The following is a 26,825-nucleotide window of genomic DNA, read 5'->3' as shown; positions in this document are numbered from 1 at the left end:
AGTGCTGTATAACTCTGACACGGAGTTACTGGGCACTTTGCACCACACTGCTATTAGCTTTGCTAAATGGTGGTTTAATTGCTACTGTATATAAATGATTGAATGCGACTTGACAACACATGATCTATGGATTTTAATAGAGAATGAAGAGTGCATAAACTTTTAATTTCTTTTCTAATTTAATGACACAATTTGTTCTTTCCATCTTGTATGCTGAAATGATTATTGTGCAATCTTAATTTCTCTTTTTAAGGATTGTCTGCAACTAAATCATAAATTAAGTTTGTGTCATCATCACAATTCAGCTGCTGTTGCCATGGTGACTTTTCAATAAACAATTGTATGTCTGTCGTTACAAGACACTGTTGTATTTGTGCATTAATTACAAGTTAAACACAGCACAATGTTAAGGCTAGTATTTAATAGAGCATTTGGATCCTTTTGATTATCAGAAAAACATGCTTGTCATGGCACTCAATCTGCCAGTTTCAGGAAAGGAACAGTTGAAACCTTGGACACTCAGTCCGCACTAAATTCTTCATGCATTTAAAAAAAAATACTTGCCTTTCTATCCTTTCAGTCTCTATTCACTCTGTCTTAAGACAATCTTAGTTTCCCTTTTTCGCCTGATATGTCTTTCCTTCTCTGTTGATCCTAGTGCAAGTTTTAAATTTCCATTAGTTAAGGAACATGCATGTGAACTCTTTGGTTAAGAGTAGGGTGGGCCATTTGGCTCCTTGAGCCAGCTTTGCCATTTGGTAAGATTACAGTTGGGGGCCCTAATCAATGCTCCTTTCTACCCAGTATAACCTTTAACTCTGTTTTTGAAATTTAATTCAGTCTTAAAACCATTCAAAGGCCCTGGTTTCACAGCACTTTGAGAAGAGGATTCTACAGACTACCAACTCTGACAGGAAATACTTATTTGAATTCACATCTTAAATAGAAGACCTATTATTTTTAAACTGTCCCCTACTTCTGGCCTCTAACGTAAGGGAAATATCCTTTCAGTATCCTCAGTTAAGTACCCTCAGCATATTATGCTTTACAGTATGAAGATTACCTGTTTGTTGTTCTTAAACCCCCAATGAGTGCTATAGGGCCCAACCTATCCGAATTTTCCTCAAAGCTAACCCCCACCTGCTAGAAATTGATTGACTGAACTGTTTCTAATAAGTTTCTACACTTTCTTAAATAAGGAAATCAAAACAGTACCTGATACTTTAGATGTCATTTCTCCAATGACTTAGACAACTGTAGCAGAACTTCCTTACTTTTGTATTCCATTCCTTTGCAATTAACAAATGTTCCATTTGACCTCCTGATCACTTGCTGTATGTGTATGATAAGAGATGAATTGTTGATTCCAAAGGCTACATTGCACGTGCCACATTATTATCAGCTTAATACTAATCATTCGAGCTATAGGGTGAATGGAAGAAGTTACAAACTGTCCATCTGCAAAATCTTGGCCAATATTTGCTTCTAGACCTGATGTAAAAATTCTGTCCACACTGGCAAAGGAATACTATTGCCGAGTACAACTGAAAGCAGATGTGTAACTACGTGATGTAAATTAAAATAAGCTACAGAAGATCTATCCTGACTGGATTTGTGATTTTACAATATTGGACATGTGTGCTCTAGCATTATACATTAAAGCTCCTTCATTTCAGTGCAGCATTGGTTGCTCTGACAACATTTGGTTCCTGCTGGTACCCATTAAACTTTTTTAATGTAATAAATAAGAACAAAATATGTTTCAGTTTTAAAAAATGATTAAAAGTCTTGTTTAAAACTGTGATATATGATTCTGTGAAATCAATCTAAAATTCTGCTTTTAAAAATAACTTTAAAAGATTTGTTATTTTTTCTTTCAGAGGATCTTGACAGAATGATTCTTATTCTCTTTGGCATATACGTTGGTGGTGCTGCTTGTTCATTTATCCGTGCCTACCTTTTTGTTCTCGCGGGACACAGGCTGGTTGCCAGACTGCGTAAAAGGCTTTTTGCTTGCATTCTAAAGCAAGAAATTGCATTCTTTGATGAGAACAGGTGGGTGCTATGGACTTGCAGAACAGTGAGCCTTGCAGTTGTGATAAAATGAAGGCTATAAATGTCAAAGCTTGTGAAAAAGATTTTAGACTCGTTGCATAGAAATTAAGTTGTATCGTTAAAAGGTGATGAAGGATTTCAATGGAAATTATGTTCCCTCCTTAGGAGTATTGAGCTTGTTACTTTACAAACTTTCAGAGCTCCATATCATTGTTAAATGTAACGTAAACATAATGAAAAGAATTCTAAGTGCATCGTTTAGTTATAATTTTTTTAAAAATTCCTTTACTCTGCTTTTTCAGTAATGGATGGATGGCTGTTAGGAACTCCATACTTCTCCCCAATTCTAGTTTACACCAGGCAGGAAGCCCCCATAGGAGATTGAAAGCCAGTAATGCTCAGAGTTTGAATCTCTAGTGCTGTGTCATAGTTATTGACATAATAATTTTACTGACTTTGTTCCATGCTCGCTTTTAGTTAGACGTAAGGATTTGAAAAGATGTTGGTCGTGAAATATTTATTTGCTGGTTAAAACAAAAATTCTAAATTATTTTGATTGAATTTTCTAGTTGGTCAATATCAGTTTCATATCTCACTTTGACAGAGTACATTTTCAGCCAGTGTTGGTTGAACACAGTATTTAACCCCCATTTTTAAGAAAGCAAATTTAGTTGCATTGTTATGACAACAAATTGTATTAAATGGGATAGACTAATGCTGTATAATGTATGTGTTGTCATAGACCTGTAATGATCCTGTCAACTATGGAACTATTTATCCAGTTTTTAAATTATTCCATACTTTTGGGTATTGACAATCAAGGGAAAGTGTTAGTTTCATGTTTTCTCTAATTCTATTCCTCCTCATATCATGGAGAACTACATGACAGAACTTTACAAAAAATGGATATCAGTAAAGAAATACGCAACTTTGAATCTGTGGTCAAATTTTGCTCTGGTAATAATGACAACAGCATTTGCAAATACTACTTGTGGTCCACATAGGTACCAAAGTTCCACATGGTAGGCTGTTGGAGAAAATGCAGAGGCATGGAATTGGGGGTGATTTAGCAGTTTGGATTAGAAATTAGTTTTCTGTAAGAAGGCAGCGAGTGATGGTTGATGGAAAATATTCAGCCTGGTGTCCAGTTACTAGTAGTGAGCCACAGGGATCTGTTTTGGGACCACTGCTGTTTGTCATTTTTATAAATGACTTAGACGCAGGCATTGGTGGATGGGTTGGTAAGTTTGCAGATAACACTAAAGTCAGTCGAGTAGTGGACAGTATAGAAGAGTGTTGCAGGGGGACTTGGATAAACTGCAGAATTGGTCTGAGAGGTGGCAAATGGAGTTCAATGCAGATAAATGTGAGGTGATTCACTTTGGGAAGAATAACAGGAAGGCAGAATACTGGGTCAAGGGAACGATTCTTGATTGTGTGGAGGCGCAGAGGGATCTTGGAGCCCATCAGCATAGATCCCTGAAAGTTGCCACCCAGGTGGTTAGTACTGTTAAGAAGGCATATGGTGTGTTAGGTTTTATTGGTAGAGGGATTGAGTTCTGGAGTTGCAATGTCATGCTGCAACTATACAAAATGCTAGTGCGGCCGCACGTGGGATATTCTGTACTATTCTGGTCGTCCCATTGCAGGAAGGATGTGGAAGCATTGGAAAAGGTGCAGAGGAGGTTTACCAGGATGTTTCCTGGTCGTGGAGAGAATGTCTTATGAGGAAAGGCTGAGTGACTTGGGTCTGTTCTCATTGGAAAGAAGGCGGCTAAGAAGGGATTTGATAAAGACATACAAGATGATCAGAGGATTAGATAAGGTAGACAGTGAAAGTCTTTTTCCTAGGATGATGACATCAGCTTGTATGAGGGGGCATAGTGTGAGGTGATAGACTTAAGACAGATGTCAGAGACCGGTCAGAGTGGTAAGAGCATGCACTGCCCTGCCTGCCAATGTAGTTAACTCAGCCACATTAGGGAGATTTAAACAATCCTTGGATAAGCACATGGATGATGGGATAGTGTAGGAGGATCAGCTTAGATTAGTTCACAGGTTGGCGCAACATCGAGGGCCGAACGGACTGTTCTGCACTGTATTGTTCTACATTCTACTCATCTGAATCTGCCAGCCACCTTTAGGATTTTAAACATGTGCAGAGTAATACAGAAACCAGAAGTTGCTGCTATTTAGTCTACGTTCCTCAGTCACATGCTTTTATAGAGGTTCCCACATGCTATCACCATTGTGATCATGAATTGATGATAACATCTATAATAAAGCCATTAGTTTCCGTGTACAAACACTAGAAAATGTTGCACCTTGTTGTGTAAGCTGTAACTGGGTTTTTAATGGTAGAATAACTTTTTAATCAGTACCAAATAGCACTCTGTGGAATATTGAATTTTCCTATTATCATGTAAAAGTTTGCAGTTTTATTTAGAGAAAAAAGCTAAATAAATGTCTGTATTTAATTTAGCTTCTTAGTACTCTCATAGATTTATTTCACTATCTTAATTTGACCTAAAATGAAAGATTTCAAGTGCTTTAAATTTCCTCGAGTGCTTTGTGTGAATATTTCAAATTTGATCATTTGCCTACCTGCTTGCTGACAATTGCTGGTGCATGCCAAGACAACATCTTGACTTGGCACCTGAAGTAAGAGATCACAGGGAAAGGAGATATTTCTGCCAAAGAATCTGAATCTTTGTTCAAAGCTTTCTTTGGGTCAGTGGTGACTGCCATTGCTTTACCATGGATCACAAAATCCATCCATACGTTGCACAGCTGAACAACAAAATATAATTACGATAATCAAGCTGCAGATGACATTAGTATTGTAAAAGCTAGATAAGCTTACTGAAATGTGGCAACTTTAAAACTAGGATTGTTTCAGACACACTACCTGCTATATTTTCTTTTTAAATGTACAAAACAGTAAGCTTCTGATAACTCTTTACCTAAAATGCTCAGCTGCATTTTCTGACACATTTCCAGCCATAGTTTATTAACTGATTACATTGAGGAGCATGTAGCCTATGACCATGTTTATGATTAAAATGATTAAGGAACAAAGGAATTATGCCAGACACACATTACAGGCTTAATGTATTTTAACTATAATGAATGACAAGGTACGCATACTTCAAACTGACAAAATTAGATATTTTTGGAGTGAGGCAAAGCCAAGTGTTAAAACATTGCTGACATGATAAAGCCCCCAAAGTACACAAACTTTAGAGTTCATTACTGCTATTAAATTACTGGCTGCCTTTCTCATTTGTTTTTCTTTTTCTAATAAAATGAACCAGATGTAAAACTAAGACTGAGTTAGTCACACTAATAGTGGGATAAGACACTCTGAAAATATTTTGAATTGTCTGAATGATCTAATTGGTGTTGCTGTTGTTTCAAAATGATCTAATGTATGTTATGAAGTCATAAGAGAGTAGTATTGCATTCTGCAAAATGATACGTTTAGAAAAAAATGACTGTGAATGCTAATTTTGTTAATATGAACTTCTGTTCTTTGAAGTTCTTGAATGTTTTCAGAAGAAAGTGAGGTTTTTTGAATGTAATGAAACTGCTTTACTGAACTTTACAGAAAATGGACTTCAGGTCAATGCTAATCTGCAAATCTCTGGCCCAGATTTTCCAGTGGTCGGGACAACATCATTCAAGATCTAAAGTCTTTAGAAATCAAAATTTTGGTTTATGAAGGAAAAGTTCTGATAAGAATTTTGCCTGCCTTTCAGTTCTATTCAAGAAATGGAATTCTACTTTGTGGATCACTATAGGTGTTGAGGATAATTATTTTATCTCCATATGCTGCAGTTTTGTAAAAGACATGGTGTTTCGGTAAGGAAAGTTCAGAGCATATCTTTAATACTTGGGTTCAGTTTGTTTTTAAGTTGTTTTGTGCTGGACTGGAGAGGGATATTATTTAACAAACGCTATAACTGATAATTTAATTTTGAACTAAAGCAACTTGTGTAATGTTTCTTGTACTTAGCCTGAATATAATATGCAAACAATTACATTAGGGGCAGGAATAAGCTATTTGGCTCCTCAGGCCTGCTACACTATTCAGGGACATTCATGGCTGATTTGAAACATTGTGCACATCTGAAAGATACATGACAAAAATTCACCAAGGCTCCTTTGACAGCACGTTTTGAACCATGACCTCTACCATCTGGAAGGAAAAGGGCAGCATTACTACCTGCAAGTTCCCTTTCAAGCCATTCACCATTCTTGACTCAGAAATATACTGCTGTCCCTTCAGGGTCACTTGGTCAAAATCCTGGAACTCCATCCCTAATGGCATTGTAGGTGTAACTACAGTGCATGGAGAAAGTGAGGACTGCAGATGCTGGAGATCAGAGCTGAAAAATATTTTGCTGGAAAAGCGCAGCAGGTCAGGCAGCATCCAAGGAACAAGAGAATCGACGTTTCAGGCATAAGCCCTTCTTCAGCCCTGCTGCGCTTTTCCAGCAACACATTTTTCAGCTTCCTACAGTGCATGGACTGCAGCAGTTTGAGAATGCAGCTGACCATCACCAGAGCAACCAGAGATTTGTTGTTAAATGCTGGCCCAGCCAGCAACGCTAACATGCTATGAATGAATTAGAGAAAGATCTTGTCAAGACCCCATAGGAGCTTGTGTTTCAATCAAGCTGTCAGTTACTCTTCCAAACTCCAGTGGATGCAAGTCTAGCCTGTTCAACCTTTCCTCATAAGACAACCCACCCATTCTAGGTATTAGTCTAGTAAACCTTCAAAGCAGATAATCACTCCTTCACTTCTAATCCCTTTGAATTTCCAAACTTAGTGGAATAAATATAAAACCCTTAAAGAATCGCTCGTGTTTTTGTGGTATTGATTCTGAGCACTTCCTAAAATTGCTTTGTGTTTTTTTTTAAAACGTTATGTTTCAACTATATGTTCGAAAAATCAGCTTGCCAGTTACAAATAAAACCTTTTTTAATATATATTGGCGGAATTATATAGATCTTTTTATTCTTGTATCCTTTTAATCATCGACTAATTAATTTTGATAGGGTAGCATGTTTTATGTCACTAGTGAAACGTGCTATGTTTGACAGCAGTTTCGAGCCACCAGGCCCTTTTTCAGTGAAGATCTAATCCAGATGTTTGTATTTTAACACATCTTTCAATACTGCTTTGTTTTGTCATCAATGACCAACTGAATATTGTATATGCCTAATGTACAGCCATTTATCTTTATTAAGTCTTGTCATGCTTGGCTATCTTCAGTCTTCCCTGACACCGTATGTGATATAGCGCATATTTTAAATATGAAGAACATGTTAGTAAAAGTGCTTCAAAGGTAACCAGCATACAAGGAGAACTTTATAGCAAAGTTTAACAATGAATGACAAAAAAAGTTGCAAAGTAAAACATTTACAGTTGATATAAAATGGAAAAGCTCTTTGTAAATGCAAATTATTTCTTCATCTGCTTGTTTTGGTTCCAACTAAAAATCGTGATAGCTGTGACTGAACTAATCTTAGTTAAGAATGGGTGTGGATATGTGCCTACAGCCTCTGTGTGTGTGTTGCTTTGTCATCAGCACTCTGGATTTTCACGTTCACTCCCTTTTGGAGAAGTAGCTCATCTATGAGTGACGAATACACATTTTATCAGGGGATGTGAATGTGCAGCTATAGCTGTCACTTTGTATTAAAGGAAGCATATTGCTACATTTCATTATTTTTGCTTAAATTTTACTGATATGAGACATAACCAAAAATGTGACTGAGAATAAGAGAAATCAAAAGGTAAGCTTGACTACAATTCTCTAATGAATAAAGTAAAAGCATATCTTTTTTTAATTAGACTTGTAATCTTCCATCACACAAGCAACTCCTACTCCATATTACAAATGTTTACTGCAAGTAATGGGTTGAAAATTTCATTGGCTAAAATGTTACTTTGCTACAAAAAAAGGAGATTCTGTTTCACTGTGTTTTCCTGTAGCACCTCTGTTTATATGATTGTACTTCTACCTTACAGACTAGTGGTATGGATAGCAGGCCAGTCTAATTGTATCATCAATCTCCTAAAGTTGCTAAGATTCATTTTGTTTGTCTCTGTAATAATTTAATTTAGGTTTTCACTTAAATCAAGTACAATGTTAGCAGATGGGTTAAGAACTTTTTAATAATATTAGCTTTAAATAATTAATCTTAATCTCTTCAGAGACCATTTATTTTTAATTATATTCGTAATTAGAAAGCAAGTTTATTTGAAGCTAAAATGACTTTCAAAATGTTAGCGAAGCAATGCACCAAGATCCAAGGTAAGGCATTTCCAATTAAAATAGCAACTTGCTGTAGAAATTCTAAATCTATCCTCGTGAACTCCTCTTTGACTTACCCATATGATTGTGTAATTACTTTCTTTTTAATTGTCCTCCTAAATATTTAGAGAAAATAGCAGAACTGCAGCAATATGCAAGTATGAGAACATGTTAGTTGTTATGTGGGTTTTACGGTGAGTATATGAAGTGGCATGAAATAAAATGCAGTATAGTTGGTACTTGCAAGAATCCTTTTGAAAATTATTTCAGAAGTGTTCTTTATTTTCTTGATGTAGTCTTGGCATTTTTTTTGTAAATTAGCATTTGTTTTACAGAGGCAATAATTTTCTTAATGCTTTGAGGATCGAGTTAGTTTTGAATTTAAAATAGCTGAAATGGTACCGATGATGAATTTCAATTAAACATATTATTTATCCAAGTTTCACTTGATGCTATTAATTTTTACTGTTTTCTCGCAGGAATGTATTCAATAGTTGAAAAGCTCATTTAGTAGTAGATTTTGTTACTAATGTGCTTCATGTTTGATATTTCTTAGATGACTAAAAATGTAAGGATTGTGGAGAAATTAATTTAAGTTTTGATGAAATACTGTGTAATTTAAAAGAAGTGTTGAAAGATCACACGGCTTTAGATTTTTTTTAACCAGGGTTCCTATGAATCGCATGACATCATAATGGCTTGCTTTGTGAACAATGACTTGGTGGAAAGTGCTTTGATATTTGGAAATAGATGGGGAACAAGTAGTGTGTAAGTAAGGACTGCCCAGTTGATCTCCACTTGTTGTGGTTCTGTTCGCCGAGCTGGGAATTTGTCTTGCAAACGTTTCGTCCCCTGTCTAGGTGACATCCTCCGTGCTTGGGAGCCTCCTGTGAAGCTCTTCTGTGCTGTTTCTTCTGGCATTTATAGTGGCCTGTCTCTGCCACTTCCGGTTGTCAGTTCGAGCTGTCCGGTGTAGTGGCCGGTATATTGGGTCCAAGTCGATGTGTTTGTTGATAGAGTCTGTGGATGAGTGGCACTCATCCAGGAGGATGTCACCTAGACAGGGGACGAAATGTTTGCAAGACAAATTCCCAGCTCGGCGAACAGAACCACAACAACGAGCACCCGAGCTACAAATCTTCTCCCAAACTTTGAACAGTTGATCTCCTGTTTCTGAAAAGAGCCTCTTGTTGAATTTAGGATGTTATTTATTTGTTCCTGAGAGGGAAAAATTGATTGATTGTAGGTGATGACTCCAATATTATGTTTCCAAAGTAAGCTGTGTCTGCCAAGACTGCAAAGATGACCATATTTCATTAGTGATTCAAGAATGTTTGCAGAACATAAGTGACAGATTTTGGAACGTTCAGCCCCTTTTTGGCTTCAAGAATAACGAGATCATGTTTTTCTATTTTTCAAAAAAATGAACTTCTGCAACAAGAGAATTTTTTTCTCTCTTCCCTGAAGTGACTTTTCAATCATGCATTTTAGATTATTTAGAGAGACTAACATTTTATACAGGTCATTCCGCTATAATGTGCGGTTTGTTAATTCGAAATTTGGGGATACTTTCTATAGTGCAAACCGTTAAAGTGTGTACTGGTTACAACGCGATTCTGATCCCATTGGTTGAATGGCACCGTTTATATGTGATTTCCTTGTAATGCAGGGTTGCACGAGAATGGAACTACCTCATTATAGCAGTCCTTGCACGTTATTTTGTAAATGACGTTAGTTTTGTTCATTGTTTGTACAGGGTTTTTCAAGTTAATTAGCTGCAGTTTTAGTGTGTTGGTGGGTTTGTGGGCTACCATGATGCCAAGGGGTCTGAGTAGTCTGGCTGTCATTTCGAGATGTCTTTGATGTTGAGGAGAGTGGCTAGGGTTTCTGGATGTGTTTTGTCTGCTCATTTGGGTTTGTTGCTGAGAAATCGGCGGACTGTTCATTGGGTACCCATTCTTTTTGAATACACGATATAGGTGATTTTCCTCTGAGCCCAATGAACACAGTCCATCGATTTCTCAGCAACAAACCCAAACAAGCAGACAAAACACATCCAGAAACCCTAGCCACTCTAACCTATATCAAAGACATCTCGGAAATGACTGCCAGACTGCTCAGACCCCTTGGCATCATGGGGCACACTAAAACAGCTAATAAATATGAAATACCCTATACAGACCACGAGCAAAACTAACGTCATTAACAAAGTACCATGCAAGGACTGTAACAAATACTACATTGGACAAACGGGCAGAAAACTAGCCACCAGGATACATGAACACCAACTAGCCACAAAAAGACATGACCCTCTCTCACTAGTATCCTCACATACGGATGAGGAAGGACACCACTTCGACTGGGACAATACATCCATCCTAGGACAAGCCAAACAAAGATACGTACGAGAATTCCTAGAAGCATGGCATTCCAACCGGAACTCTATCAATAAACACATCAAGTTAGACCCCATCTACCACCCCCTGAGAAAAGGAACAGGAAGTGACTTCATCACAGGAAATAACATCACCAACCCAAAGAAACCCAAACATATAAATAGAAAGCAGGAATTTTCAGCATTGCTTCGCATGAGGTCCACTGAAGATGTTACCTAGAAAGGAAACGAAACGTCTGGAAATGAACCTTTCAGCTCAGTGAGCAAACCTACATCCAAAACCTCAACGTGAGCTACAAATCTTCTCAACTTGCTATGGACAAGGTATATATTTGGCCATCTTGGTAACTGGGAAAAGGTTTTTTTAGTGTTCTGACCAGTGGAATAGTGAGACTAGAGTACACTACACTTCTCCAGCTTTGGTTGTATCAATTTAGATAGCTCAGGTGCTAATTTTAGCCAGACTACAGGTATATCTCAAAAGGGTATGGAGGTCAGAGGCAAAGTGATAGCATCAATAAGGACCAAGCAAATGCGGTGCTGTCCAAAATAGCTGGATCTAGCATAAGCCTTGATATAGGAGGCTTGACTCTGGTTTTAAAGTTTTTTTCATCAATTAGTTTCTATCAATGCATCTTCAGTAACCTCTTTGTGTATGCCACCTTTTAGTCTTGGAACAATAAACTGAACATTTGAAATTATGCCGCAAAGTTCTGAAATGAGGTGTTAGATTTTTGTGATAATGCAAATCACAAGGAGAACAAACTACAGTTGCATTATTTTTATCTAGATTATTTGGGATCTAGTGTTTTCAGCCTATGGACATTAGTTCATTTAAGTCCAACTAAACTCATAAACATCTGACTTTTGTTGAATGTACATTTTTGCTAAATTTTTAACTTTAATTACATTTCCTCTTTTAATAGAACTGGTGAATTGATGAATCGCTTATCCTCTGATACTCAGATCATTCAGAGCACTTTAACAGTAAGTATAAGAACAAACACCAACATAAAATAGTAATAACAACTGTGTGAAGCAAAAAGCAAAATTTATTTGTATTTATCTCTTGTTCTCTGAAAAAAACATCAGAAATAAGAGCATGGAATTTATACCACTTAGTATTTATGTTGTCTATAAATGTCAATGACAACATCTTTAACACTGCATTTAGCTGATATGCGATCACTGTAAGGGAAACATACGGCAAGTCCAACTTTGGTCTTGACATCATTATTTTTAAATGATATTTCTATTCTGTGTAGTGTTTTATCATCTGTATGATTATTAGAAGTGAACCAAGCTGTGAATAAACTGATATAAATTATAAGATAATGGAGAAGTCACGATTTTACATTATGTTTTCATTTGCAGGTGAATCTGTCCATGTTGCTAAGATACACATTTCAAATAATAGGTTCTATAGTTCTTATGTTTGTTGTAAGCCCAGCGTTGACTGGAGTGCTGCTGGCCTCTATCCCAGTTGTAGCAATTGGAGGTGTCCTATATGGTGAGTTGAATTTCAGCCTCATGCCGTTTGTTTACTAGAGAGAGAGGAAACAGTCATTTTTAAATCACATTCACATTAGAATGATCAGCTATGCTACCATCATTTTTATTAGATTCATTTTCCTTTTTGTTTTCTTTAATAGTTGTGTTAAATAATTTTTTTCTCCTATATCTTTAACTTTACTATTACTGATTGACTTGAATTACTTTGCTTCATAGATCTAGCTGCAGGTTAATGCTCCTGTTCTGCCATAACAATATTAGAATAAAACATTATGCAATGTTTGCAGAATATAAGAAGTTTGTGCCTCTATTTATGCTGCATATTGGAGTACCTTCCCATGTGCTTATCCACCTTCCTGTGATGGCATCTATTAATTGCCAGAAATACATCTTATGAGCTTTGCATTCTAGCTGCTCCCTGCTTCCTTCTGAATTATTTTGTTTTATTAGTAACCAACTTCTACCCTAAGAAAAGCTCCAATAATCTTAAAGACTTTTATTAGTTCACCTCTGTGGAAGCCCCAACAAGTATGTACATGTCTAAAATGTAATTATTGACCTCTTAATCATTTCCAAGACCTCTGTCATGCCACTCCTTGTCTTTTGCAAACGTATTCATTTTTTTAAAAAGTTATCATTGCTAAACATTCTACTACACTCTTCTTGTGACTTCAAATCTTATTTATAGTGTGGAGACAAGAAGGCCAAATTTTAATCTGTGAGAAGGTGAATTTCTGTGCCTGAATAGACACGCTTTAATTTCCTCAAAAATAAAGCCAAGAACTTTGCCCCACATCATTTTTCTGTCACCTGTTTCTGGACTGGGAATACATACTGTGAAAATTCATACATGTTCCTACTAAAGTTGGATTATTATTCTGTATGGGGAATAAAAATCTGATTTCTGTGTATATGGGATTTTGGAAGCCCATTGAAAGCATGCCACATTGTACAAAAACAAGTCTGCTGAGGAATCTGGAACACTGTGAAAGTTTAAGTGTAGCCAGTCTTGACTGTTTATTTAATTCGATTACAGTGAAGGAAACGCCATGATACAGTGAAAAATGTTGCAAAATACTCTATTAGCTTGTGCAATCATCTTTTCATCTGTGATTTGAGTGGTTTTGCTAGTTTTTGTTTTTCTGTACATCTGGTTTAACACCGGGGTGAGGGGAAAGTGGAGTAAATGCAAATAGCAGTTCTTTTACATTCTGATTTGGACATTGGGGGGAAACTCTGTAATCACTTTGTCTCATTTCTGTTGATTAACAAGTACTCTGCTTGGAAGTTTAAATTCTCACCTGTTTCCTTTGCAAAAAGTAGATGATTGGTTAGCCAGCTGTGGCGACTCTGCATGCTTGGCTAAATTTCAAACACTCATTGGTTTTCAGCACAGTACATGTTCCATTAATCTGAGAATGAAGGACCATTTCAAGAAAATTCAATAACAAATTGTCACTTCTGATATGGTTTCTGATTCATTGGCGCAGGCTAATAGAATTACAAGTAATAAAAGTTTTTTTCTTCCAGAGGTCCGAATGCATTGTTAGATGGTGGGGGGTTTATTTTCATCCCCCAAGGATGTAAAATATTCTTCATTGACTTTGTGTGGAATTTAAGGAATGTGCAAAGTGATAGCAAGTGAGTGGCAGGAAGGATGCTGTGGGGATGATAGTGTCATCAGAGATCTAAAGGGAGAACAGAGGTGACCTGCCCAATCAGCATGACTTCTCAATTTTATCACTCTAGAAATATGCTCCAGTGCTAGATTTGTAGTTTTCATGGTGTCCTCGTTAACTGGTGTCACTAGTTTTAATGTTTTGTGTATTTTAAACTTTCAATCCCTAAGCTCTTTCATCTCATTTGAACTCTTATTACCTGAGCAGTTTTTTTAACCTGATCTTCCTACCAAAGTGTACATTTGACACTTACCTACATTTAAAATTATTTTCGAATAAACTTGAGAGATAGGCTTTCAGCTAGTATATTCCTATATTTTATGGCTTTCTTCCTTTTGCATTATTCCATTGTCAACTTTTTGTTTTCATTGGATGGACGATTTCTATATTTAATGTGTTAATGTAGGTTATAAACAATAGTCCCAGCTCCAATCCCTTTGAAACACCATCTCCAATTATTTGCCGGTCTGAGAATAATCAATGATGGTAATTCAATTTTCACTGTTTTAAATTTATACATTCCAAAACAGAGAGAACTACAGATTGTTTCTGTGAAATATTAGTAATGAAACCTGATAGTGATGTCTTTTTGCAAGTCAGAACAAGTAGTAGTGCAAGAAAATAAAGGTTTTTTGAGATTCGTTTTGTTCAAAATTTGATCATGTTTTCCCAAGACTTCAGTAATTTCTAAATGCACTCCCAAAATATCAGTTGTCTGAGACCAGCTTAACAGACTGCCTGGTGTCAAAACTGAGTAGGCAATCAGTGACCACTTGTCAGCTGCCAGTCTAAACTTTAAAAAGCTGTGAGAGATGTTTCATTTGCCCAGGGATGGTATTGACATTGTTTCTGTTGAGCTATAGAATTTTACAACAGCCTATTATACACATTTGTTCAAAGATATGTCTATAGAACATCCATTGAAGTTTGATGTAAAACATTATTTCTGTCACTTATTCTTTTGAGATGCCACTTCCCTCAGGATTTGTTAGTTAGGTTGCCTGGTGGCATGTAGTTGCAATGTGGTTCTAGTCATTGAGTTTATTTGTGGTAGATTAGAACAAAATACTTTGACCAAGCAGGGGAATTTATAAAATGTTGCATTATTATGTTTCACCATTTCTCAAAAAGATATGTTTCAACAAAAGAATGAAATAAACTGCTCAGTAAATTATTTTTGAGAGAGTGTTAATATAGGTTGGTTTATCTTGATTACCCAGGAGAGTTTGTGAAGCGATTACGAAAAAGATTTCAGGATGAATTGGCAGCTGTTGGTGCAACGGCAGAAGAGACCATCTCTAACATTCGTACTGTGAGAACATTCTGTAGTGAAAAGAAATCTGAAGAACAGTATGACAAAGGAATAGATAAACGTTATCTGATTGGAAAAAAGTTGGCTTTGGCAGAAGGTATTGTTCAGTCGGACTTTGAATTCTAAATGATTAATTTGCAAAAATTGTTATTCCACCCACATTATGGATAAATATCTCTTGTAAAGAAATTAAAATAATTTACATCTATCTCCTGTTCATTGGCAGTTCCTGAAGAAGTGTTGCTATTTGAGGTATTAAGATGCCTAATTACATTGATTCTTCCAGCATTTATGGCTGGAGATATTATTTAGATTTTTGACAGGACTCTAACAAAAAAAAATCAAATGATTAAAACCTTTTTGAAGACTAAAATTAATTTCCATTTTATGGAAGAGAATGCTGTGAATCAAAAGATATGCTGTAAATCTCTATCTTTTGAATTAATACTTGGGCATTATTAGAACATTTCAGCTTTCAAGTAATAATAAAGTATTATGTAAAGTTTTTTTTGATATTCCTACAAATATGTCACATCCAAGCTTGGAAAACATTTCTAATAATTACTTAACTCTCTTTTTAACTAATGCCTTCTCATTTCAACGTGAGCCCAGTATGTCTGCATTACTTTCTGGGTTGTTTTTAAAAAATTGGCATGCTTTTTGAACAAAATCAACTTGACCTTTTAAACCAATGTCCCATAATTACACTATGTAAACCTCCCAGAATGTAAAATGCACAGTCATACAGGTTGGTAAATTTTAATGAATGGAATACTTAGTTTTATGCATCAAGATGTCTGGAAGATGCAATTTTCAACTTGTTCTTAAATTGTTGTGGATATGTTCGCCGAGCTGGCAAGTTGGTTTGCAGACGTTGTCCCCTTTCTAGATGACATCCTCAGTGCTGTGGAGCCTCCTGTGAAGCACTGATATACTGTATAAGCTAGAATTTATAGGGTTTTGTTCCTGCTGTTTCCAGTTGTCTGTCTGGTGGTGGTTGCTCGTTGCAGTGGTTAGTATATTGGATTCAGATCAATGTGTTTATTAGTCTGTGGATGAATGTCATGATTCTGGGAATTCTCTGGCTGTCCACAGTTTGGCTTGTCCTATTATTGTTGTGTTGTCCCAGTTGAATGTGAGATCCTTGTTGTCCGTGTGTATGGATACGAAGGATAGCTGGTCATGATGTTTACTAACTAGTTGATGTCCATGAATGCAGATCACTAGTTGTCTGCCTGTTTGACGGACATAGTGTTTCATGCAGTGTCTGCATGGAATCTTGTACGCCACCTTTGCTCACAGGAGGCTCCACAACACTAAGGATGTCACCCAGAAAAAGAACAAAGTGTCTGGAAAGTAACTTCCCAGCTTGGCGAAATGCGCACAACTGCAACCGGCATACAAGCTACAAATATATACAAACCTTCAAAACCTTTATAAATGTAAGTGTTAGTTTTTCTTGTGTGTTCAATGTGGCCTTTTTCATTTGACAACTTGCCTGCAGACCTTATCCTTTTGAAAACTATTCCATTTCAACAACCTTGTTAGTTTACTGCAGCCTGGATTTGCTTTTATATTGGCGGTTTAGTGATTTTTTTGGATTGTTGCCCCTATTCCATTCCTATTCACTTCTCAATTACCTGCAACTTTCCCTCCCTTTCCAAGGCATCTTTTCATACATGCTCAAGAGAGATAACAGCTGAAAATGTGTTGCTGGAAAAGTGCAGCAGGTTAGGCAGCATCCAAGGAGCAGGAGAATCGATGTTTCGAGCATGAGCCCATCTGCAGGCCTCGCTTTCTCCCCCAGCATCTGCAGGCCTCGCTTTCTCCCCCAGCATCTGCAGGCCTCGCTTTCTCCCCCAGCATCTGCAGGCCTCGCTTTCTCCCCCAGCATCTGCAGGCCTCGCTTTCTCCCCCAGCATCTGCAGGCCTCGCTTTCTCCCCCAGCATCTGCAGGCCTCGCTTTCTCCCCCAGCATCTGCAGGCCTCGCTTTCTCCCCCAGCATCTGCAGGCCTCGCTTTCTCCCCCAGCATCTGCAGGCCTCGCTTTCTCCCCCAGCATCTGCAGGCCTCGCTTTCTCCCCCAGCATCTGCAGGCCTCGCTTTCTCCCCCAGCATCTGCAGGCCTCGCTTTCTCCCCCAGCATCTGCAGGCCTCGCTTTCTCCCCCAGCATCTGCAGGCCTCGCTTTCTCCCCCAGCATCTGCAGGCCTCGCTTTCTCCCCCAGCATCTGCAGGCCTCGCTTTCTCCCCCAGCATCTGCAGGCCTCGCTTTCTCCCCCAGCATCTGCAGGCCTCGCTTTCTCCCCCAGCATCTGCAGGCCTCGCTTTCTCCCCCAGCATCTGCAGGCCTCGCTTTCTCCCCCAGCATCTGCAGGCCTCGCTTTCTCCCCCAGCATCTGCAGGCCTCGCTTTCTCCCCCAGCATCTGCAGGCCTCGCTTTCTCCCCCAGCATCTGCAGGCCTCGCTTTCTCCCCCAGCATCTGCAGGCCTCGCTTTCTCCCCCAGCATCTGCAGGCCTCGCTTTCTCCCCCAGCATCTGCAGGCCTCGCTTTCTCCCCCAGCATCTGCAGGCCTCGCTTTCTCCCCCAGCATCTGCAGGCCTCGCTTTCTCCCCCAGCATCTGCAGGCCTCGCTTTCTCCCCCAGCATCTGCAGGCCTCGCTTTCTCCCCCAGCATCTGCAGGCCTCGCTTTCTCCCCCAGCATCTGCAGGCCTCGCTTTCTCCCCCAGCATCTGCAGGCCTCGCTTTCTCCCCCAGCATCTGCAGGCCTCGCTTTCTCCCCCAGCATCTGCAGGCCTCGCTTTCTCCCCCAGCATCTGCAGGCCTCGCTTTCTCCCCCAGCATCTGCAGGCCTCGCTTTCTCCCCCAGCATCTGCAGGCCTCGCTTTCTCCCCCAGCATCTGCAGGCCTCGCTTTCTCCCCCAGCATCTGCAGGCCTCGCTTTCTCCCCCAGCATCTGCAGGCCTCGCTTTCTCCCCCAGCATCTGCAGGCCTCGCTTTCTCCCCCAGCATCTGCAGGCCTCGCTTTCTCCCCCAGCATCTGCAGGCCTCGCTTTCTCCCCCAGCATCTGCAGGCCTCGCTTTCTCCCCCAGCATCTGCAGGCCTCGCTTTCTCCCCCAGCATCTGCAGGCCTCGCTTTCTCCCCCAGCATCTGCAGGCCTCGCTTTCTCCCCCAGCATCTGCAGGCCTCGCTTTCTCCCCCAGCATCTGCAGGCCTCGCTTTCTCCCCCAGCATCTGCAGGCCTCGCTTTCTCCCCCAGCATCTGCAGGCCTCGCTTTCTCCCCCAGCATCTGCAGGCCTCGCTTTCTCCCCCAGCATCTGCAGGCCTCGCTTTCTCCCCCAGCATCTGCAGGCCTCGCTTTCTCCCCCAGCATCTGCAGGCCTCGCTTTCTCCCCCAGCATCTGCAGGCCTCGCTTTCTCCCCCAGCATCTGCAGGCCTCGCTTTCTCCCCCAGCATCTGCAGGCCTCGCTTTCTCCCCCAGCATCTGCAGGCCTCGCTTTCTCCCCCAGCATCTGCAGGCCTCGCTTTCTCCCCCAGCATCTGCAGGCCTCGCTTTCTCCCCCAGCATCTGCAGGCCTCGCTTTCTCCCCCAGCATCTGCAGGCCTCGCTTTCTCCCCCAGCATCTGCAGGCCTCGCTTTCTCCCCCAGCATCTGCAGGCCTCGCTTTCTCCCCCAGCATCTGCAGGCCTCGCTTTCTCCCCCAGCATCTGCAGGCCTCGCTTTCTCCCCCAGCATCTGCAGGCCTCGCTTTCTCCCCCAGCATCTGCAGGCCTCGCTTTCTCCCCCAGCATCTGCAGGCCTCGCTTTCTCCCCCAGCATCTGCAGGCCTCGCTTTCTCCCCCAGCATCTGCAGGCCTCGCTTTCTCCCCCAGCATCTGCAGGCCTCGCTTTCTCCCCCAGCATCTGCAGGCCTCGCTTTCTCCCCCAGCATCTGCAGGCCTCGCTTTCTCCCCCAGCATCTGCAGGCCTCGCTTTCTCCCCCAGCATCTGCAGGCCTCGCTTTCTCCCCCAGCATCTGCAGGCCTCGCTTTCTCCCCCAGCATCTGCAGGCCTCGCTTTCTCCCCCAGCATCTGCAGGCCTCGCTTTCTCCCCCAGCATCTGCAGGCCTCGCTTTCTCCCCCAGCATCTGCAGGCCTCGCTTTCTCCCCCAGCATCTGCAGGCCTCGCTTTCTCCCCCAGCATCTGCAGGCCTCGCTTTCTCCCCCAGCATCTGCAGGCCTCGCTTTCTCCCCCAGCATCTGCAGGCCTCGCTTTCTCCCCCAGCATCTGCAGGCCTCGCTTTCTCCCCCAGCATCTGCAGGCCTCGCTTTCTCCCCCAGCATCTGCAGGCCTCGCTTTCTCCCCCAGCATCTGCAGGCCTCGCTTTCTCCCCCAGCATCTGCAGGCCTCGCTTTCTCCCCCAGCATCTGCAGGCCTCGCTTTCTCCCCCAGCATCTGCAGGCCTCGCTTTCTCCCCCAGCATCTGCAGGCCTCGCTTTCTCCCCCAGCATCTGCAGGCCTCGCTTTCTCCCCCAGCATCTGCAGGCCTCGCTTTCTCCCCCAGCATCTGCAGGCCTCGCTTTCTCCCCCAGCATCTGCAGGCCTCGCTTTCTCCCCCAGCATCTGCAGGCCTCGCTTTCTCCCCCAGCATCTGCAGGCCTCGCTTTCTCCCCCAGCATCTGCAGGCCTCGCTTTCTCCCCCAGCATCTGCAGGCCTCGCTTTCTCCCCCAGCATCTGCAGGCCTCGCTTTCTCCCCCAGCATCTGCAGGCCTCGCTTTCTCCCAAGAGATAACAACTGTCCATTTATCTTTTTTCTTTCTCTTCACCAACTACTGTCGAAGACACTTCTTTCAGATTATCAATGACTTTTGCGCACTCATTTCACTTATAATACACTACATTTTCAGCTTATTGTCTGCTTTACACAGGCAAATCAACACAATTTGCCTGACCATTTTGGAGAACAACTTAATTCGGGCTGCAAACATCACTCTGAGCTTCCAGTTGCCTGTCATTTTCATTCTGCACCTTGATTTCATGCTAACCTCTCTGCCCTTGGCATTCTGCAATACTTTAATGAAGCTTAATGTAATCTCAAGGAATAGCACCATGTCTCTTTATTATGCATGTTACAGCTTTCTAGATCCTCTGGTGAATTAAATAATATCAGACCATTATCGCTGCCTCTACTTTCAATTTCTTCTTTTTCAGTATTTCCTTCTTGCTCTATTTCAATTCCCTTCGGACTTGCACCACAAACCCTTTTGTGATTTAATCTGTCCTGACTTTAACCTGAACACAGACCTTCCCTTTTAAGCTTTTTCTGCCATGTCTCCTTTCATTTTCTTAAAATGAATCACATTTTTAATTTTCCAGTTCTGATGAAAAGTCATCAATCTAAAACATGAGCATTCTTCCTTCACAAATGCTATTATACCTGCTGAGTATCTCCTGTATTTTCTGTTTAAAAAAACAATTGTTTTCTCTTCAAAAGTTTTTTGTCAATCTATTTTTTAAACGTGCATTCTGCTTATAGTGCACTGAAGTCTGTTGTATCTTCAAGTTTGTGTACAATGCAATTCTGGTGTTTTTGATTGTGGTTTAAACTGAAATTTATTCAACTAATTTTCATGCAATATAACTGAATAAGACTTGAAAATTGGATGAAACATGTTGATCATTATATACTTTAAATTAAGACTACAGAAATAATTTTCCCGACTTTGAGTAGAGTCATCCTGGAACACATTTCTGAAGTTCTGGAGCTGTTCTGGGTCTGACTTCCCATCCACGTATCTAAATGATCATAAAATCTCTATGTACAAAACACTTAAACAGCTGGCTATGGGAGGCTAATTACCTAAATCTATTTGGATTACAATACTGTAAACCAAGTTGAATGAACATGCTCTTTTTTTAAAAAAACATTGCATCTTTAAAAGTTAAGTACAGGAATGTTTATTGAAACTGCATAGAAATAATTTCTGTTGGCTACAATTACTAAATTAGTGGTGAGGTGATAGTGACTCAGTGGTATTATCACCAGTCTAGTAATCCAGAGTCCTGGGAGAAGCTCTGGCATTATGGGTTTGAGTAGCATCACAGAAAATGAAATTTGAATTCAATAAATAAAAATCTGGAACTAAACATCTTATCTATTGTTCATAAAGCCCACCTACTTGACTGATTTCCTTTTGAGGGACTAAAATCTGTCCAGCCATAACTGGTCCACTAATGCTCAGTTTGGGTTCCATCAGGGCCACTCGTCTCCTGACCTCTTTGCGGTCTTGGACAAAAGAGCTGAACTACAGAGGTGAGAGTGACTATCCTTGAGGTCAAGACAGCATTTCACCAAATTTCATCAAATACAGCAATAAGGAATTCCAACAAAAATAGAATCCATGGGGACCAATTGTTGTTGGTTGGAATTATACCTAGCAGAAAGAAAGATAGTTGTGGTAGATGAAAGTCAGTTATTCCAGCCATAGGGCATGGCTGCAGGTGCTCTTAAGAGTAGTGTCCTTGATCCAACCATCTTCAACTGCTTCAGCAGTGACCATTGTAAGGTCAAAGTGGGAACACCCAATGATAATTACATAAGTAGTCATGAATGCTGAACGTTAAGTACTGAAGCGGTATGTGTTCATATGCTATAAGACCTGATGGCATCCAGGCTTGGACTGTTAACTGGCAAGAAGTGTTAGCAATACACAAATGTCATGTAATGACCACCTTCAACAAGAGAGAATTTTAATCCCCATTATCAGCATCTTGGGGGGTTGCCATTGACCAGAAACTGAACTGAAATAATAATATAAGTACTGTGATAAGGTGAAGCCAGGGAGCTGAGAGTTTTGTGGTAAGTAATTCATCACCACTTTTCACAAAGCCTGTTCAAAAGGCATAAGTTAGGAGTGTAATGGAATACTTTCCACTTGCAGCACCAACAACACTCAATACGGTTGTCACAATCCAGAACACAGCAGCCTGCTTGATTTGGTATTCTCTACACCACCTTTACCACAGATGCACAGTAGCAGCAGTATACACCATCTGCAAAATGCACTGTAGTAACTCAACAAGTCTCCTCCAAATGCATCTTCCAAATGTGGGACCTCCAATACCTAGAAGGACACGGGTAATAGGTGCATAAGACCACCATTAACCACCATTTCCATTCAAGCCAAACATGGAACTGTATCACCATTCTTTCACTGATGATGAGTCAAAATCTTGGCATTTCTTTCCTAACAGAATTGTGGAGCTCCCAACATTCGAAGGACTGCAGTGTTTCAGGAAGGCAGTTCACCATTACCTTCTCAAGGGCAATTATGGGCAATAAATGCAGGCTTAACCAGCAACACTCACATATATGAATTGATTTGATGCCTTGTGTCTGTTGAAATAGTTCTATGATGAACACCTTACATAAAATCTGGCTCTACAAGGTTGTTCATTTTTCAAGTTCAGTAAAACTCACTAATAAGTTAATTGGAATAATGTCATTCTCATAATTATGGAAGTTTATATTGAGTGTTGATTGCAATCATTGAAATGATCCCAGAAGGCAATTTACAATATGGTTTTGTAACAAATACAAAAATGTAGCCTCTTTGTTGCCATGGTAAATTGTGCAGTGTCCATGGTTGTGCAGACTAAGTGAGTTATGCACTGTAGGGATTCTGATTTTTCGATGTACAGGATTGAATGGTTTCAGGCACTTGAATTACTCTCTCAACGTTTGGTTATAATAACCAACAAGAGCAGTCAGCATTTTTTGTGATACTTAACCTCACTGGTATAATTAATTCAGATAATCCAAATTATTTAAGGTCTGGCTCAAGAAAGAATCCAAAGATGTGCAGGTTAGGTGAATTGGCTGTGCTAAATTGTCCACAGTGTTCAGGGGTGTGTAAGTTAGGTGCATTAGCCAGGGGTAAATATGGGATACTAAGGTATGGGTCTGGGTGGGTTACTGTTCAGAGGGTCAGTGTGGACTTGTTGGACCGAAGGGCCTGTTTGCATACTGTAGGGATTCTAATAATAAAGAGCAGCACTGAATGTGAAATATTCTTGGATATAGGGTCTCCAGGCAATGTAAGAATAAAAGAAAAGGAAGATGGATGGTTAAGTGAAGAAATGGTGGGGAAAGACTCTGTCCAGCATATTCAAGGACAGAGGTAGGAAACAAAAAAAAGTGCAGTTTTGTTGCTCAGTCTATAAGTCACCAACTAGGGATGGGCAACTTTTGCTTTCCTGAGATTCGCATATTATTCGTAGAATGGGAGTGCTGTTCTCAAGATCAGCATTTGTTGTCCATCCCTAATTGTCCTTGAACTGAGTGAAGTGGTCTACCAAATCAAAGTGTAGTTGAGTCAGTCAAAGCGCTGTAGGTCTGGAGTCATGAGCAAGACCAGGTAAGGACAACAGATTTCTTTCCCTAAAGGAGATCAGTGAACTTGATGGATTTTGACAATCAATGATGCTTACATGCTCAGCATGAGACTATCTTTTAATTTCAGATTTCATTGAATTAAAATTTCACTATCTGCCATGGTGGGATTCAAATCTATGTCTTGCCCTGAGTCTCTGGATTACTAGCCCAGTGAGGTTTCCAAAAAATACATGTGCATGCACACAGTCTGTGTATGTGTCTGTGTCTGTCTCTTGCTCTCACACTCGAACGGAAGTGACATGACGTGTGAGAGCATGGAAGGACCTTTACACAAAAGGGTACTAAAATGAATGTCCATGAGCAGTAAGAGATCTGGATGTGTATGTGTACAAGTCAATAAAGCTAGAACAAGTAGAGCATTTTCATAAAACATGATAGTATCCTGGGCTTAATTAATAGACAAGTACGAGAACAAAGGGGTTATGCTGGACATGTGTAAGACGGTGGTTAAATTGTAGCTGGAGTACTGTGTGCAGATTTGGGTATCACACTTCAGTAAGTATGTGCATGCATTGGAGAGAATTGTGAAGAGATTTACAAGAATGGTTTCAGTTATGAAGATAGTGAAGACAAGGACTCTTTTGGAGAGGAAATGTGTTAGAAGTTTTGCAAATTACAAGGGAGCTGGATAGAGTAGACAGGAGAAAAGGGTCCATTGCATAAAAGGGTCAAGAACGTAAGGGGAGAGATGAGGTAATTTGCAAAAGAAACAAATGTCATGAGAACTTCAGCAGCAAGTAGTTAGGCTCTAGAATGCTCAGCCTGCAAGCAGGTATGGTTGAGGTACTTAATGATCACCTCTATTCAAATCATTGCCAGGACAAAGTAGAAGAATGGCACAAAGCCATCCTATTCAATCAGAGGTGGTGAAAATGTGATAGCTGAATGGCATTCTGCACCATAACAAGTCTGTGATTTGTGATTGTTTTAAGACTAAATTTCCATATTTATTTGCCTAATTTGTATGATTTGCTTAATACAACAATTTGGATGAGTGAATGACTTTAAATGATCAAATATAAGCAGCATTTATTGGTTTGGCTTTGCCAATAACCTATTTAATTTATTATTTGACTTTCTTTGGCTGTTTTTTTTTCCAGGGTCATTCAATGGGCTGGTGCTTACTATCTCACAAGTAAGTGAAATTTCTTATTGAGGAAGTTGAACAAGAGTAATTTAGCAAGATTTACTTACCAAATAATTACATTAAACTGCAAGATTCTGCAATTATGCTTTTTATTTGACCAAACGTTTGAGTTACGCATTTGATCTGCAAGGTCACTTAATTTGATGTTTGAATATGTATCATTTGGTTCATGGAGGAGAGCAGGAACAAACACAACCTAACATGAGACGCATTTTTTAAAAACAAGTCTAATGTTACCAGTAGTCCAGATCTTTAAATGACAAATCTTTAAAACACAATTTATCAAAGCAGTCAAAAAAACAGCAAGCTCATTAGCTAGTATCCAGGTTCCCATGATAGTGTCTGTTGAGAAAAGATTCCAATGAATGTCGACTTAAACAGAATGAAACAGTCCAGTTCAAAATGGGGTAATAAGAATTTGTTGAACTTTGGACCGAAGCCAGAGGATAACAGCCCTCTGGATGTATGGATCTGAAAAACACTTCAAACTGGAATTAAATGATTGCTGTTGCCTGCAAATATATTGAGTGGTACAGTACTTGGCAATTAAAATTTTCAAATTTGGAATGCATTAAGCTTTGTGAACTTTATATTTGACTTATTAACTTTGCTTTTTTTTTCATTTTGGGACCTTGCAATTTAGCCTTCCTTGTGATATTTTGGAACTTCATAAGGAATCTGCAGTTTCTTGAAATCTGGTTTAATTTGTGCACATATTAAATACATTCATCTGATTGCAAACTTTTTTCCCTTTATACCTACCTAAATGCATTGTACGTAACTAATTAAAACTGAACAATTAATTTCTTCTATATATAGAATTTTGGAAAAAAACCATTTAAAATGCTGAGATATTGAAGGCCTGGATATAAAATAAGATCAGTTGGGAAAGAAATTGAATCTATAAGTACAGTCTTCAGCATATAATAAATATGAAACTATAATGAGGATCAGAAATGCTAGCCTTATTACTTGATGAAGGTAGCAATTCTTGGATATTCCTTGTGTTCTTAAACATCATGATGTATATTAATTGTCCTTATTAAAGTATTTTCTTTTACTCCCAGCCACATTTTTCTGAGCTTAAGGCAGACTGGCTCATGCAGATTATTTCCATATGTTGCATCTGTTTTTAGACTGAAGGTTGCTGGTGAACTGTCAGTATCTCAATCAACACTTCACCATTGTATGTGACTAGATGCTTTGGCACAGATGGGCTATTTTACTGAAACTAATTTTTGCATTAACGTTCATGTTTCTAACTCTTTAATTTTGTGCTTGAGATAAGTAAGGATAAATAAGATTATTTTGATTAACTGATTGAAAGTTTATTAAGTGCTTTGTTTTCAAATAATAGTTTTGTCTAAGCCTTCAACTTAGGTGAGGATGTAGCTTGTCTAAAAATGCTGAGTACTTTTTCTAAACTTTTTAACTTGTGCATAACCTGAGAACACAGTTTCCCAAATTTATCTTAGGTATTTTATTCATAACGGTTTGCTGTTGTTATTTTACTATTCCTACAATATTTTTAGTATTCATACAACTCTGATATCAGTCACCATTAAGACTGGCCAGAATAGTGGCACATTTGGGTTTATGACTAGTCCAGTTTAACCAGGGAGTATGAAAATTCCTGTTTCCATCCCCAATTCAGGCTCTGTTAGGTTTTCCAAGTACAGTTTTATAGTTGACTAAGCACCCAGCTGTTCCTGATAAAAGTCAGTAACGTGTGCTGAAGGTGTATGTGTCTAGATGTTAAATGAAGGCTTAGTTGGACTTGATTGTGATTCTTTCCATGAGGAGACTTGCATGTAATAGCCACACACTTGAGGTACGAGGTTGTAGTGAATTGAAATTGAGTCATAGAGATATACAGCATATAAATGGGCCTTTTGGCCCAACTTGTCCATGCCAACCAGAATCTTAAATAAATTAGATCCATTTGCCATCATTTGAC

The 26,825-nt window shown here is 39.7% G+C and overlaps 1 protein-coding gene across 1 annotated transcript in view; it reads left to right on the top strand.

The window, feature by feature from the left end:
• The window catches only part of LOC140488188 (ABC transporter B family member 1-like), a 191,611-nt gene that overhangs the window by 34,326 nt on the left and 130,460 nt on the right, over nucleotides 1-26,825 (top strand). Inside the window, exons 7-11 of the mRNA XM_072588074.1 lie at nucleotides 1,881-2,055; nucleotides 11,702-11,762; nucleotides 12,150-12,285; nucleotides 15,187-15,375; nucleotides 24,822-24,856. Coding sequence (XP_072444175.1) covers nucleotides 1,881-2,055; nucleotides 11,702-11,762; nucleotides 12,150-12,285; nucleotides 15,187-15,375; nucleotides 24,822-24,856 — 596 coding nt within the window. The remainder of the gene's footprint in view (nucleotides 1-1,880; nucleotides 2,056-11,701; nucleotides 11,763-12,149; nucleotides 12,286-15,186; nucleotides 15,376-24,821; nucleotides 24,857-26,825) is intronic.

This window comes from Chiloscyllium punctatum, chromosome 17 (genome assembly GCF_047496795.1).
Source record: "Chiloscyllium punctatum isolate Juve2018m chromosome 17, sChiPun1.3, whole genome shotgun sequence".
NCBI classification, from domain to species: domain Eukaryota; kingdom Metazoa; phylum Chordata; class Chondrichthyes; order Orectolobiformes; family Hemiscylliidae; genus Chiloscyllium; species Chiloscyllium punctatum.
This window is presented reverse-complemented; position numbering and strand designations above follow the sequence as displayed.